Below are 13933 nucleotides of genomic sequence, written 5' to 3'. Positions count from 1 at the left end.
TAGTATTATTAACTCTGCTCAGATGGTACGCATAGCTTATTCTCAAATGTAACGCAGTTGATTCAGTCACAAAAATGCAGGAGCTTAGCGTATCTTGTATATAGAGATTAATGATTGGAACAGAATATAAAGTTGTATTTCCCATCTATAACTGTGTACATAAATTTGGCCTAATGTTCTATGTGAGATACAACCTCTGTTGTGGTTTTGTGATCAATGGTACATTGAGGTATAGTATACCAAACCTTTCCAAGTTCCACATAATGCATATTTTTAAAATACCTAAAGACCAGCTTATTTTAACGTTTTTGCTAGGATCCATTACCGGCTATTTTGTCTGGGCTGAACCTATGAAACAGTATGTTAAAGAACAGGTTGCGAATAATAATTTAAGTAAAGTTAGTATTCTTATCAGAACGATATTATATTATTAATGAAATAATATCTAAATAACAAAATACAATTCTTTTAAAGACTGAATCAAATGGCGAGAAATAAACCATGGATCCCATTACCAGCAAAACTTGTGCTGGGTGTAGCAGTTACGATATCATTAGGAATTGCTTATAAGTAAATTTAATTTTTTTTTTTGTAACGAGATTATGAAAGCAACATACAATACATAATTTGTCACCTTATTCACAGAACTTACGGATATCAATATGTGCTACGAAGAAAACATAAAACATCTCAAGAATATGCAGATATTATTTATGAAAATCTCAAAGAGCAAAGTAGAGCTTCAGAAATAGGAAGATGATTCTTTACACATGATTATCTTTATACATAATATCTACATTAGATGAATCTACATGGAGGTATATACAATATATTATGAATGTTTATTTAATAAATAATGTATTTAATAATTATACAGTCCTATGGTTTATTACATATCAACATACAACATCTCTTCTTTTATTGCTTAAATTTTCCACCATAGAATGGTATATTTGCAGCAATTACTTTCCAATCTGTGAAATAAACCAATCCTAATCCAGCTGCTCCTCCATATATCATTGCAGATGGTATCCTAATTATTGAAAGAATCAATCAAAATATGTAAGTTTATACAAATAACTTATTTAGTGTACATTGATGCACAGTGCATTAAATTTATAAATTTGTTACTTAATGTCACTTAAGTAGGTACAGGAAATATTATGTAATTATTGTGATCAATAAATTTTCTTGAACTTGCAAAATAAATTACTGCAGCTATGACAAATAAATTAATATATAATTTAAAATAGTAAGGTTTAACATTTACCATCTCATAACTACTTCCAGGTGTCTCTTCCCCACTCGCATCTTGTAAATCTACAACAATAACATTGAATAATGCCTAATACGTACTCGTATGGTTTAATTAAAAGATTTTAAAATCAGTAGCCATAACATTCGAAAGTTGATAGAAGACTCAACATTCAAGTATTTTAAAGAAGCTCTTTAAAATAAAATTATTACATACTTATATTTTCTCGCTTTATTTAAGCACCACTTGGCACTAACGTTCAACGTTTAACCCAGTTTAACCAATGACTAACTATAGAATAGAAGGGAGTAAGGAGTAACTCAAGGTAAATCTGCTTTTATTACCAACTGTGAGAAAGATATTACGTAGTAACTAGAACTAGAAAATTCTTTCATATTATGTTGGTTATGTCAATTGGTTATGTTGAAAATGCACTTTTTTGATACTAGTCGACTGTTATTTAATCTGTAACCGACTTTCAACGTTGATGATGTTGTGATGTTTCATGATCAATTCGAAGAAGTTTGCTGTTTGGGAGTTCCCTCTTTTTGTCAGAGCAAAGTATGATGTCTGAAATATGGAAAGTTTTTAGAGTTGCATTTATGTGTTAGTTGTGCATAATTCATATAATATTTTAACATAAGAATCCTAAGAATTACATGTTTATATTTTAAAATATTGGGAATATAATTATTTTTAAATTGTAAGTATTTTTAATTTTTATTCCGATATTTTACTGTTCCTTGATTGATTGTGCTTATTGCAAATATTATTTTTACACATTTATTCATTGTTTATTTCACAGAAAAGGAATATTCTGTGCAAATATGGAGGATGCTACAAATGAGTTTACTGCAAGAGCGTATCAAATTGATTTACTTGAAATTGCGCTTAAACAAAATACTATTGTCTATTTACCAACTGGTGCTGGAAAAACATTTATAGCTGTTATGCTTATAAAAGAATTGAGTGCAGATATACGAAAGTATTGATCATTAATATTTATAACAATAAACTTAATGCACAAATAAAAGTCAGAATAACATATATATGACTAATTTTACATGTAGACCATGGTCAGAAGGAGGAAAGCGTACTCTATTTGTAGTAAATACTGTTCCATTAGTTATACAACAATGTGAATATATTGCAAGATTAACTGGATTAACATGTGGAGCATTTAGTGGTGAAATGGGAATTGATTTTTGGAGTGAATCAGAGTGGTTAATACATTTACAAGAGAATCAGGTAATAAATAACTTATGTCGTATATGAATTTTATAGATATCATAAACATTATATTTTAAAGAAATTGAAATCTCTTTAAAAAATTTTATATTATAGGTATTAGTGCTAACAGGGCAGATTTTGGCAGATGCAATTGCTCATGGATATGTGTCACTAAATAAGATAAATTTAATAATTTTTGATGAATGTCATAGAGCTGTTAATGATCATCCAATGAGACAAATAATGAGAAATTTTCAAAATTACTCTGAAGAGCAATGTCCAAAAGTTTTAGGTTTATCAGCTTCATTATTAAATTCTAATGTGAAAGTTGATAAAGTAGAATCAATAATTCAGGTATATTTTTCCTGAGGTTTTTGATCAGGTTACATTTTAATAATATTTAATAATTATCTGAGTTATATAAATATAAATAATATAATAATAATATACTTGAATTCTGTAACAGTCACTGGAAACAACATTCCATGCAAAAATTGCTACAGTTGATTCAGCATTGCAAATTCGTAATTATTATGCAATTCCAAGAGAGACAATTGTTAGATTTGATGAATACATTATTCCTGAGATTGGAAAGCGCATAGAATGTATTATTAATGAAGTAGACGAAATTATTAGCTCTATATTACTAAAAAGTTCTTTAAAACACGTGCAATCCAGTAAAGAGTTTAGACCAAAAAGTGTAAATACAAAACTTTCTTCCATATTGCGAGATATTCGGGAGCAATTTTCACATGCAGGTATAGACATAAACTTCGTTAAAAACATATTTATATGTAAATAAATATTGCATCTTTTATACATAATTTATTCAATCGTATTTTCAATTTTTTTCTAGGAATATATGGGGCAAGTAAAAGTGTTTTACTCCATTTGATACAATTGGAATGTATAAAGAAATATATGGATGATACGGTGTGTATAGAAATGGAATTTATAAGTGGATATAAGAAACTTTGCAACAATTGATTTGTATATTTTATTGTAATTTTATGTTTAGGAAACTCTATATGTTCTGGAATATCTAATTACAGAATTAACTAGATTTAGAAAACTATTAGAAGATGAAATGAAAGATGTTTCAGAAGTAGAAAAAATTCATAAGTTAGTTCTAATTGCATTTAATCTAACCAGTTTGAATTCTATTATTACTAATTGTATTTATTTATTCGTTAATAGGTACTCATCTGATCAAATTCGAAAGTTGTTTGCAGTGTTAAAGAATTTTTACGCTAACAAATCTGATGATCAGAAATTTTGCTGTATTATTTTTGTAAGAGAACGATTTACTGCAAAAGTAATATACCAGATATTGAAGGTAAAAATTAATTTTCAAATTTTCAATATATATTTAATAATTATCGATTTATAATTATCATATAATTTCTATCCTTCTAGAATTTATCCACGCATGATGAAACGTATAAATTTATCCACCCAGAGTTTTTGGTTGGTTTCTCAAATAATCCTTACAAGAATCCTAAGGAAGTACTTTGTATTTCAAAATGGAATAAGGAAGCCCTACACAGGTTTGATTTTATCTATTTTAGGTGTCATATATTTATATTTTATACAAATACCATACAGAATTTTGTTTATTTAGGTTTAGAAACGGTTTGTCGAATTGTATTGTTGCAACAGATGTTATTGATGAAGGTATTGATGTGCCAACATGCACATTAATTGTTGGATATCATGTACCAACAAATATTAGGGCATATGTTCAGAGTAAAGGAAGAGCGCGATTTGCAAATAGTCAGTATACTTTATTACTAAAAAGTAGTAATGTAGATTACTTAAAGCGATATGAGGAGTTCAAAAAGACAGAATTATACTTACAACAGGTATTTTATCTTAAATTTTATTGGTTTTTGTAACTTAACTATAATGTGGACAATAGTTTTTAATAAAAAATTATCACGTAAATTCATATTACTACAAGAAAATAACTAACAAAAATTTTAATTATTCTAATAGCTTTTAGTTGGTAAAACTTGTTATCGACAACAACCAACAAAAGATGAAATAGAAAAGGAATTATATACGTGCACTATAGAACCATACAGTGTTGTGGATACAAATGGAGTGAAAAGTAGTATAACAGAACAATCAGCAATTAGTTTAATAAACATGTATTGTGCTCAATTATTAAATTCTAAGTTTGTGTACTTAGCACCAATTTGGATATTGCATAAAAGTAATAAAGATGTATCAGACAATAGTAATAGTTCCTATAAGGTATTATAAAACTTCTGATAATTCTACTTTTCAATTATATTTGCAATTGAATCTGCGTTTGGTCTATTGTTACAATGTTCTGTAGGTTTCTCTTAAATTACCAATTGTATCTCCGTTGAAAAATGAAGTGATTGGAGATCCTATGATTTCCATTAATGATGCAAAAAGATCTGCTGCTATGAAAACGTGTATAGAGCTGCACAAGATTGGTGAATTGTCTGATAGATTAGTGCCAAATACAGCAGATTCTATTACAAAAAATATGGATTACCTATTCCCAAATTGGATTAATGAGGATAAATCAGAATTAATTGGAACATACAAAAAGAAGCGACGTCATAAGTTACAAGTAAACAAGTTTAAGCACAGACTAATGTTTTTTTTCCAAATATACATATAATCAATGTGTCTGATCTATTTTCTATAGTTCCCATCAGCTCTATATGGTGCATTCCCTATACCGAATAAGCCAATGTTTCTTCATCTTCTTCATGCCAAACCCGTGTATTCGGCACCACATGATGATAATCGTCACTTAGTGTTTTATAATTTATTATGCAGTAAAGCAAGTTTTGGCATACTTTCTTCGACAAAGATGCCACAGGTAAACCTTGTAAAAATTATCTTATATTTTTGAAAGAATTATTTAATAACGTGTGTTTCTTTCCTACAGATACCAGCTTTCCCACTCTTTATGAATGTTGGCCAATTGAATGTTAACGTTGAAGTAAATTATGCAGAAATGAATTTATCTGAAAGTGAAATTGGCTCCATAAAACTCTTCCATACTTTGATATTTAATGAAATCGTACCAGTCATAAAGCCCTTTATGGTATTTGATAACTACAACTTGGATAATTGTTTCCTAATTGTACCAAGTAATGCAATTTTTATTATTCAAATCAAAAGTTCCAGATTGTGAAATATAATTTAATGTAAATTCAATTTACAGTCGATGAGCAGGGAAAAATAAATTGGGAGGTCGTAAAGCAATATAAACAAATAAATCGTGTATCGCCAGAAGCTCCTTTTGATATAAACAGTAATGATTATGAGTTGAGTTTAGTTGTACCCAATTACAGAGCATCTGCAGATGTATACATAGTTACGGAAGTTTGCGAAGATCTCACACCAGGGTCGTGTTTTCCAACTGATAATTTTCTTACATATGCACATTATTATAAAGAAAAGCATGACTTGGATATAAACAATTTAAAGCAACCAATGTTGGAAGTAAAGCCAATATCTGGGAAAATTAATTGTATAAAACCTAGGTAATGTACAAATATTTATATGTACACTGAAATCAAATTAAGTTTACAACTAAATTTATGGTTTTTACGGGCAGGAGTATGAGTACGGCGTTGAAGAGGCGTAAAATTGCAGATTCTGGTAAAGAGTTGAAAGAGCATTTAGTTCCAGAATTATGTATTCGACTTATGTTTCCAGCTTTATATTACCTTAAAGCTACAATGTTACCATCCATTTTACATAGAATTTCACAGTTTCTGATCGCGGAAGATCTCAGATATACTATTGCTGTGGAAGCACACCTAGGTTCATTATCAACAGACAATAAATGGCCTCCTTTAACAATAACTGATGTAGAAAAAGAAGAATCGTTTGAGCCTTCGGTAGAAATGTGTATTGATGAAAATATTGAAAATTTACAATATGAACCTATATTAAATGGTCCAGAAATAGATGGTAAGTATAGTATTTTTTTTTAACTTAATTTGTTCCTTTGCATTATAATAAGCTATAAATGTTTTCAAATCAACCACTTCTTTATGTAGTACTGAATACAGAAGCATATCATTACCCGTGGACAAAAGATCAAGAACCACCAGATATGTATAGAAATATCGAGGAAATACAAATGATACAAATTGAACATTATTGTCAGTTTATGTCCGGAACATGTTCTCAAAATAGTAACGCAATGGTAACAATTATATTATTTATTACTCTTCAAATATACAGTAAAAACTGTAAACTATAATTTTGTTAAATAATTTTACAAGATAAATTTACTTTGTGATATTTATTACTAAGGAAATCATATTCGAAAGAAAAATGAACATGTTTTATTACAGCAAAATAAAAAAAATAATATAAGCAGACCCTCTATAACAGGACCACCCTTAAAAATTTTAAGTTTAAAAAATTCACGTGGTCCTGATCCAACTCAAATCATGTATGTGAGTATGATTTTTATTACATATAATTTTTCGATATTATAATTGTAGTACGAAATAGTATTTTACAAATATTTATATTTATTGTAGGCATTGACAAGCGTATTAGGACGAGATGCTTTTAATTTGGAACGACTAGAAACTTTAGGCGATTCATATTTAAAATTTCTTACCTCCTTGTTTCTGTATAATATGTTCCCGAAGTATAATGAAGGTTCTCTAACAATATTGAAAGGGAAAATAATTGGAAATCGCAATCTCTATTATTGTGGAAATGCGAAACTTATACCCGGACGAATGAAAATTGATGATTTTGATCCTTTTAGTAACTTCATTGCTCCAGCTTATACAACATTTAGACAACTTCAAAGCTTATTGTTAAGCGAAGAGGTATCATTATTTTAATATTAAATATGAGTTATTATTAAGTAGCAGAATAATTAAAACTATCATGTTTTAAGAAATGAAATATTTACTACTATGTGTGTAATATTCTTTGTAAGATATCGCCAAACGTTTTGTATGAAATTCAAATACCTAAAGAGGAACAATATAGTGGACGTATAAGTGAGAGTACTAAAAATCTCATGCAAGAAAAAGTTTCAAATTGGGAATCAGCAGAATTACAAACTGGTATGGAACATCATCTTGGAATGCAAACTGTTGCCGATAAAACAGTGGCTGATAGCGTGGAAGCATTGATCGGTGTATATCTCACAGTAAGTACAAAAAATGAAAGAAACGTTTTTGCAATTTTTTCGTATAAAATTTACAATTTGTTTTTTTATTTTAATTTTATTTACATAAGTTGAAGTTATATGCTTCCCTAATAATTATATTCGTTACATGTAATTTGTCACTTTTCATTTTAATAGAGTATGGGGATTGAAGATGCCGCAAATTTAATAAAATGGTTTACAATTTTACCAGATAGTATTAACATCTCCACGTTATTGTATGGTGAACCGGAGAATCCTTTAATTTCAGAGGGAAACGTGAACAAATTAATGCCTTGGGCTTCTGATATAGAGACAAGGCTTAATTATAAATTTAACAATCAGGCATTTTTATTGCAGGTGATTTAACGTTTTATTATAAATGAACATCTTCTATTTGTGATACACTGTTCTAATAAAAATGATAATTTCATATGCACGCTAGGCTTTTACGCATCCTTCATATTCAGTAAATAATATGACTGAATGTTATCAAAGATTAGAATTTCTTGGTGATGCTATTCTTGGTAAGAATATTTTAGAAATTCTTAATTAAGAAAATTAATATTTTTTAAATAAATATCGTCAGTATTTTCTTTCTTTTAATAAATTCTGTATTCTTTTAGATTTTATAATTACTTGTTATATTTATGAAAACTGTGGCAACTTAGATCCTGGCGCTTTAACCGATTTAAGATCTGCCCTTGTGAATAATATTACATTTGCATGTTTAGCTGTACGATATGGCTTACATACAGCATTACTAGCTTTTGCACCAATTTTAAACGATGCCATAGATCGCTTCGTAAAATTTCAAGAAGAAAGGAAGCATGTAGTAAATGATGAGGTATTTATATCTGTTACAAATAAATCGAGGATCATATCTGTTAATTTATAGTAAATTACATTTGACACATTTTCATATACGTGTGCATTATTTTATTTATACAGCTTCTGTGGATTTTATTAGAAGAAGATGAATGTAATATGGCCGAGTATGTAGATGTTCCTAAAGTGTTAGGAGATATATTCGAATCTACAATAGGGGCCATATATTTGGATTGTAATAAAGATCTTGTAAAAGTTTGGGAGATAATTTATAGCCTTATGTATAAAGAACTCGGTAAATATGTACAAAAATAATCATAAGATATTTGTTTCCTTATCTAATAACAATGCTCAATTTTTGTTCTAGATGAATTTAGCAAAAATATTCCGAAGCAACCGATTCGTGTGTTGTATGAAACTCAAGGTGCATGCCCACTGTTTTCGTAAGTATAAATATTTATCGTTGTTTTTGCTACAAAGAATTATGTAAATCTTTTTCAGAAAAACAATTAAGGTTGAAGATACAAATAGCGTCATGGTACCTCTAAAAGTAAATATTGCTGGAAAAACGAAGATATTCCATGGGTTTGGTGCAAATAAAAAACAAGCTAAATGTGCTGCTGCAAAACAAGCTTTAAAAAGCTTGCTTTATAAAACATAGGATATGATCAAGATTTGATTTTGATAAAAGTTTAGATTTATATCTATTCTATATAATTTTTAGTAAAAAAATTATACTACTTGATGATGTATGTTTGTGATCCACTATTTTATTATTAAGTCTGTTTTATTGTTATATATTTTATTTTTTAGAAATATTCAGATGTCTTGTATCTATCAATGTTATTTGAAACTAATTTTTACAATTAATCAATTTTAAAATAACGTATTTCAATTTTCACTTTTTCGCTTTTTTAATGACGGACGATCGAATATCTGTTTCATTCCCGCTGCTTGATTATTGTGGAACTTCAAATTTTGGGCTGTTTCCGAGATCCATGGCGAATCAAATTGAGTAGTATCTTGATCGACTAAATGAGTATATTTAGTTCTACCACTACGCCCGAAGTTCTTTACTTGCATTACTTTTGGTAAAATTGTCTTATCGAAGTGATCTTCCAATGTTGCACCAGAAAAGTCTCGTTTAAATATATTGTCCTCTTTGTCCAAATAGAACGCTCCACGATGATAATACTTTTGTAAAAATTTATACTTTCCTTTAGCTGCTTTGTTTGTAATAAGTTTCGGATTCAACCGAGCTTCTTGTCTTCGCTCTTCTTCCGTCATATTTCGAATACGTTCGATTTCGAGACGTTCCTTTTCAAGTCTATGAAATAAAATGATTTGATAAATAAATGTTATAAGCACAATAATGAGTATTAACATATTTAATGGTACATACTGTTCTCTTTCCTCACGATCACGTTTAATTCTTTTCAGTTCTCGCAATTTCCATGCTTCATATTCTACTTCATCATTTTCATCATCTGTACAAACATCTTCGAGCTTTCCTTCTTGGTCATTGTTATTCTTACCAACTTGTGTTTCCTTTCTAATTGCCTCTTCTACCATCTACAATGATAAATAAATTAGTGAAAAAAATATAAGAAATTAATTTTCCACTTTTTTGAATAACACAATTTACCCTTAGTGTATGCCTTTTTCGTTCCTCAGCCATCTTCTTGGCCTCAATTTCTGCTTGCTTTTGTTTCATTGCTTCTTTCTCTTTCTCCATTACAGTAATTCTATCCTTTTTACGTACAAAAACAGGTTTCAATCTTGGACCAGTTTCTTCTTCTGAATCTGTGTATTCTTCATATTCAGAACTTTCTTCCGAACTCTCACCTGATCTTTCATCTTCTTCACCATGAATTAATTCCTCTTCATTTTCTTTCTTGGATAAAACTCTTTGTTTTAATGCTTCACGTCTTCTTTCAATCTCGGAATCTGATAATTCCTCATCTTCTGATGAATCTGAACTTTCTAATTTAATCCTTTCACGAGTTCTTTCTGGTTCAACTTCTATTAATTCTGGTTCATGGATATGCCTATGTCTTTCTACACGAATTTCCGTATTAGATTCCTTTTGCCTTTCTAATCGTGTCAATCTCCTTATACGAGGATCGTCTTCATCTCTTATCCTAACTTGTGATTGAGTAGGAACTTCTGTAGAAATTTCATTCTCCTCATAATTCTTATGTACTCGTCTTTCTAGAAAGTCTTCTTCTTCAGATTCTTCTTCAGAGCTAGCTGCTGGTGCATAATCAGGACGTTTACCAGAAACATAGCGATGAACTTTCACTTTTTTCATAGACACTTCCCCTAAAATTATAACATCGCAAAATTATAAAACATACACGAACATATAAGTCAGTACAATAATTTCAACATAAATTGTGACTTTAATCATTAGTGCTAGTAGTAAACACGAAGTACAAATGAAAATATCATGACACTAACCTTTATCATTTTTCACAGGAACAGCACCTGCAGTACTTTGGATTCCCATAGGTGCAGGTGCTAAGGAATTATTCGTAACAAAGTAATCCATCATCATTTTGATAGATTTTGAAAGTACTCTTCGAAATGCAACACAAAATTCAGTATATAGCAATAATTATACACTTCACATCAACACAAACCATCACAAACCACCTTCAAGTGCCATATAGCTTCGCATAAAAATGTCGTCTGCTATTACATATACGCAGGTAAAGTAGTTAAGCTAACTTTCTTACCGATTGGAAAATAAAATCATATAATAATGCTTATTTATTAATTCTTTCACTCTCTGAACATTTAGAGTCCTTATCATACCGCAATAATTCGTTATGAATGAAAATACTGTCCAATTATTGCAAAAATAAATGATGAAAAGAGTACGCCTTTGGATGTAGAAATGTTCAGTGGCGACGCCTATGGACTCCTACGCATTAATTTGCTGGCACGGGGGTGCGGATGAAAACTGTCACAATGGTGTCAACACTAGATGGCGACACTATCGTCGCTAAGTCAGGACCGTGTTATTGGGGACCACATTATTTGTAAATCAGTGTAAATCAAAGCTGTAGGTCGAAAGTCAGAATAATTTATAGAAGTAAATCGTTCTTTTTTAGATATTTAGTATGCAGTAAAATGATTTGTTTAAGAAGAAATTGTGTAAATATTCATAGTATTTCCAAAATTGATACGTTACTGAGCATACAACCGCGAGAGCAGGAGCGACACTACGGTCCATCACGGAAAAATGGCTTTACTCGCGAGAAACATTTGCAGAGTATTTTCGCAGGTAATGCATATTCAGTTAAAGCGACAGATCTATAATTCCTATATAATTCGTAGAACCTCTTATATTTTGTCAACTCGTGATAATGTCTGATTCTACTAAGTAATTCATTTAATTCGATGCTATATACAAATATGATCGAAGACAGTGCCAATGATTATCACAAGGACATAGCAGACGAATTAGTTTTTTTTCTAAAAACATAAAACTGTTTTGGTATAAGAAGAAATAAATTGTAAGAAGAATATTAATGCGAGCTCTCTCGTTTTATTTAATGATCAAAGTGTAGAAATCATTGGAACTCAATTAATAAAATCGATGAAACGAACGATTTGAGAGATTGTGTTATTCAATCGTTACGTTTTCGTCTGTTGTTCTTATATTTATAACCATTTAATACTGTATAAGTAATGTAATTATACTTGAAGGAATATATTACCGTCTTTTCCATTTTACTTTGATTAGTAGTATATTTTTTAAGATTTACAAAGTAAGTCGAGAAATGTTTTTTATTACAGACTGCTCAAAAAGGAGCTGTTAGAACTTTGCATGTGGGAGCAGTGCGGCATCAGGAATCTGTAAGTGTTAGACTTTTTTCTAGAAGAAATCAATATATATATGTACATGATTGTATTCTTTAGGCAATTGAACAAGAAGGAAAGGTAAAATGTACTCTCATACCAGGAGATGGAGTAGGACCGGAACTGGTAGTTTCTGTTCAAAGTGTTTTCAAAGCAGCAAATGTACCGGTTGAATTTGAACCTTATTTTCTGTCTGAAGTAAATCCAACTTTGAGTGCACCCCTTGAACAAGTATCCAACAGCATTGCAAGAAACAGAGTGTGCTTAAAGGTACTTTTGTATCTATATACCAGAAAAAATGTATTTTCAATTAAAAATATAATTTTGAATGCCGTCTGATATTCAACAGGGTATCTTAGCGACACCAGATCATTCTTTAACTGGTGAACTGCAAACATTAAACATGAAATTACGCAAAAGCTTAGATTTATACTCTAATGTGGTGCATGTAAAATCTCTGCCTGGGGTTAAATGCCGTCATAAGAATGTGGATTGTATCATTATCAGAGAACAAACAGAGGGAGAATACTCTGCCTTAGAACATGAATCTGTGAAAGGAGTGGTAGAGTGTTTGAAAATAGTAACAGCAGCTAAGAGTCAAAGAATTGCAAAGTTTGCATTTGATTATGCTGTAAAGCATAACCGTAAGAAAGTTACTTGTGTTCACAAAGCCAATATCATGAAGCTTGGTGATGGCCTTTTCTTAAAATCATGCCAAGAGATTGCCAAAATGTATCCTAGGTAACTATATATAGTTATTTCGTTTCACAACTTACAAATACATTATAAATACAATATATATCCTAATATAATTGCAGGATTACATTTGAAACAATGATAGTAGACAATTGTACAATGCAAATGGTGTCTAATCCTCATCAATTTGATGTAATGGTATTACCGAATTTGTATGGTAATATCTTAGACAATCTTGCATCTGGACTAGTTGGTGGTGCTGGTGTAGTTGCAGGTGCCAGTTACAGTCCAGAATGTGTAGTCTTTGAACCGGTAAGACAAATGAATTTATTACATAAAAATGTGTACACTTCAAATTTACATAAAATTAATAAAATTTCAAATGTATATTATTATTATTGTATTTTAGGGCGCGAGGCACACGTATTCAGAAGCTGTTGGTAAAAATGTTGCAAATCCTACTGCCATGCTTTTGTGTGCTGTGAAGCTCTTACGTCACGTTAATCTCAAACGTTATAGTGAGCAAATCAAAGATGCGTTGAACCGCGTCTTGAACGATGGAAAAGTATTAACGAAAGATCTAGGTGGACAGAGTTCTACAACAGAATTCACGACCGCTGTAATAAACTGTCTTCGTTAAATTATCCTGTGATCTCTGTTAATTTTAAAGAGACTTATGTAACATAGAATGATATAGGCGCATTGTACAACGTCGGCAAAATTTTAAATAAGTGTGTTGAATTGTATAGTATTATATCAACACATATTTTACCTAATTTATTTGATCACATTCTAAGAATAAAAAACATCACCATTTTTTGGTCTTTGTATTTATAATTAAGACGACCATACATGTCACAATACAATTTGTTTTGTTGTATGACAAT

General features: G+C 30.1%; 4 protein-coding genes and 1 long non-coding RNA gene across 5 annotated transcripts; 3 read left to right on the top strand and 2 right to left on the bottom strand.

Moving 5' to 3' along the window:
• Positions 1-86: 86 nt before the first annotated feature.
• Positions 87-872, top strand: LOC143186333 (uncharacterized). Its single transcript, XR_013003040.1, has 4 exons — positions 87-229; positions 316-398; positions 475-570; positions 646-872. It is a non-coding gene; the product is annotated as an uncharacterized LOC143186333 (long non-coding RNA).
• Uqcr-6.4 (Ubiquinol-cytochrome c reductase 6.4 kDa subunit) lies at positions 824-1561 on the bottom strand. The gene is made up of 3 exons (XM_076389940.1): positions 1472-1561; positions 1271-1320; positions 824-1033 (listed from the first exon to the last, which is right to left on the bottom strand). Exons 2-3 carry the CDS (start codon positions 1309-1311, stop codon positions 919-921), a joined length of 156 nt encoding a protein of 51 aa, XP_076246055.1. The 5' UTR covers positions 1312-1320; positions 1472-1561; the 3' UTR covers positions 824-918.
• A 212-nt stretch (positions 1562-1773) lies between these two features.
• On the top strand, positions 1774-9152 carry Dcr-2 (Endoribonuclease Dcr-2). Its single transcript, XM_076389202.1, has 26 exons — positions 1774-1958; positions 2061-2240; positions 2326-2503; positions 2600-2839; positions 2952-3243; positions 3342-3418; positions 3504-3607; positions 3683-3821; positions 3902-4032; positions 4107-4347; positions 4481-4741; positions 4827-5090; positions 5169-5345; positions 5415-5619; positions 5694-6015; positions 6090-6448; positions 6538-6686; positions 6838-6942; positions 7030-7329; positions 7443-7658; positions 7815-8015; positions 8101-8182; positions 8282-8502; positions 8607-8778; positions 8851-8926; positions 8985-9152. Exons 2-26 carry the CDS (start codon positions 2083-2085, stop codon positions 9142-9144), a joined length of 4830 nt encoding a protein of 1609 aa, XP_076245317.1. The 5' UTR covers positions 1774-1958; positions 2061-2082; the 3' UTR covers positions 9145-9152.
• An 81-nt stretch (positions 9153-9233) lies between these two features.
• Mfap1 (Microfibril-associated protein 1) lies at positions 9234-11372 on the bottom strand. The gene is made up of 4 exons (XM_076389194.1): positions 10944-11372; positions 10129-10805; positions 9886-10055; positions 9234-9810 (listed from the first exon to the last, which is right to left on the bottom strand). The coding sequence occupies exons 1-4, from the start codon at positions 11038-11040 to the stop codon at positions 9375-9377; spliced, it is 1380 nt and encodes a 459-aa protein (XP_076245309.1). The 5' UTR covers positions 11041-11372; the 3' UTR covers positions 9234-9374.
• A 290-nt stretch (positions 11373-11662) lies between these two features.
• Positions 11663-13862, top strand: Idh3b (isocitrate dehydrogenase [NAD] subunit beta, mitochondrial). Its single transcript, XM_076389195.1, has 6 exons — positions 11663-11772; positions 12288-12347; positions 12411-12620; positions 12700-13091; positions 13169-13358; positions 13456-13862. Exons 1-6 carry the CDS (start codon positions 11731-11733, stop codon positions 13684-13686), a joined length of 1125 nt encoding a protein of 374 aa, XP_076245310.1. The 5' UTR covers positions 11663-11730; the 3' UTR covers positions 13687-13862.
• The last annotated feature ends 71 nt before the right edge of the window (positions 13863-13933 follow it).

This window comes from Calliopsis andreniformis, chromosome 12, assembly GCF_051401765.1.
Source record: "Calliopsis andreniformis isolate RMS-2024a chromosome 12, iyCalAndr_principal, whole genome shotgun sequence".
Classification (NCBI taxonomy): Eukaryota; Metazoa; Arthropoda; class Insecta; order Hymenoptera; family Andrenidae; genus Calliopsis; species Calliopsis andreniformis.
The sequence above is the reverse complement of the archived record's forward strand: the minus strand, read 5'-3'. Positions and strand labels throughout refer to the sequence as shown.

What these genes read in the sequence shown, in the direction of transcription:
- Mfap1 (XM_076389194.1), bottom strand. Translation starts at nt 11,040, where the DNA reads ATGATGATGGATTACTTTGTTACGAATAATTCCTTAGCACCTGCACCT. An exon ending in GAAAAAGGCATACACTAAGG is followed by an intron (nt 10,056 to 10,128) that starts GTAAATTGTGTT and finishes TTATCATTGTAG; the next exon opens with ATGGTAGAAGAGGCAATTAG. An exon ending in GATCGTGAGGAAAGAGAACA is followed by an intron (nt 9,811 to 9,885) that starts GTATGTACCATT and finishes TTTATTTCATAG; the next exon opens with ACTTGAAAAGGAACGTCTCG.
- Dcr-2 (XM_076389202.1), top strand. Translation starts at nt 2,083, where the DNA reads ATGGAGGATGCTACAAATGAGTTTACTGCAAGAGCGTATCAAATTGAT. An exon ending in AAGTAGAATCAATAATTCAG is followed by an intron (nt 2,840 to 2,951) that starts GTATATTTTTCC and finishes ATTCTGTAACAG; the next exon opens with TCACTGGAAACAACATTCCA. An exon ending in ATAGTAATAGTTCCTATAAG is followed by an intron (nt 4,742 to 4,826) that starts GTATTATAAAAC and finishes AATGTTCTGTAG; the next exon opens with GTTTCTCTTAAATTACCAAT.
- Idh3b (XM_076389195.1), top strand. Translation starts at nt 11,731, where the DNA reads ATGGCTTTACTCGCGAGAAACATTTGCAGAGTATTTTCGCAG. An exon ending in CAGTGCGGCATCAGGAATCT is followed by an intron (nt 12,348 to 12,410) that starts GTAAGTGTTAGA and finishes TGTATTCTTTAG; the next exon opens with GCAATTGAACAAGAAGGAAA. An exon ending in GAAACAGAGTGTGCTTAAAG is followed by an intron (nt 12,621 to 12,699) that starts GTACTTTTGTAT and finishes GATATTCAACAG; the next exon opens with GGTATCTTAGCGACACCAGA.
- Uqcr-6.4 (XM_076389940.1), bottom strand. Translation starts at nt 1,311, where the DNA reads ATGCGAGTGGGGAAGAGACACCTGGAAGTAGTTATGAGATG. An exon ending in CTGGAAGTAGTTATGAGATG is followed by an intron (nt 1,034 to 1,270) that starts GTAAATGTTAAA and finishes TTCAATAATTAG; the next exon opens with GATACCATCTGCAATGATAT.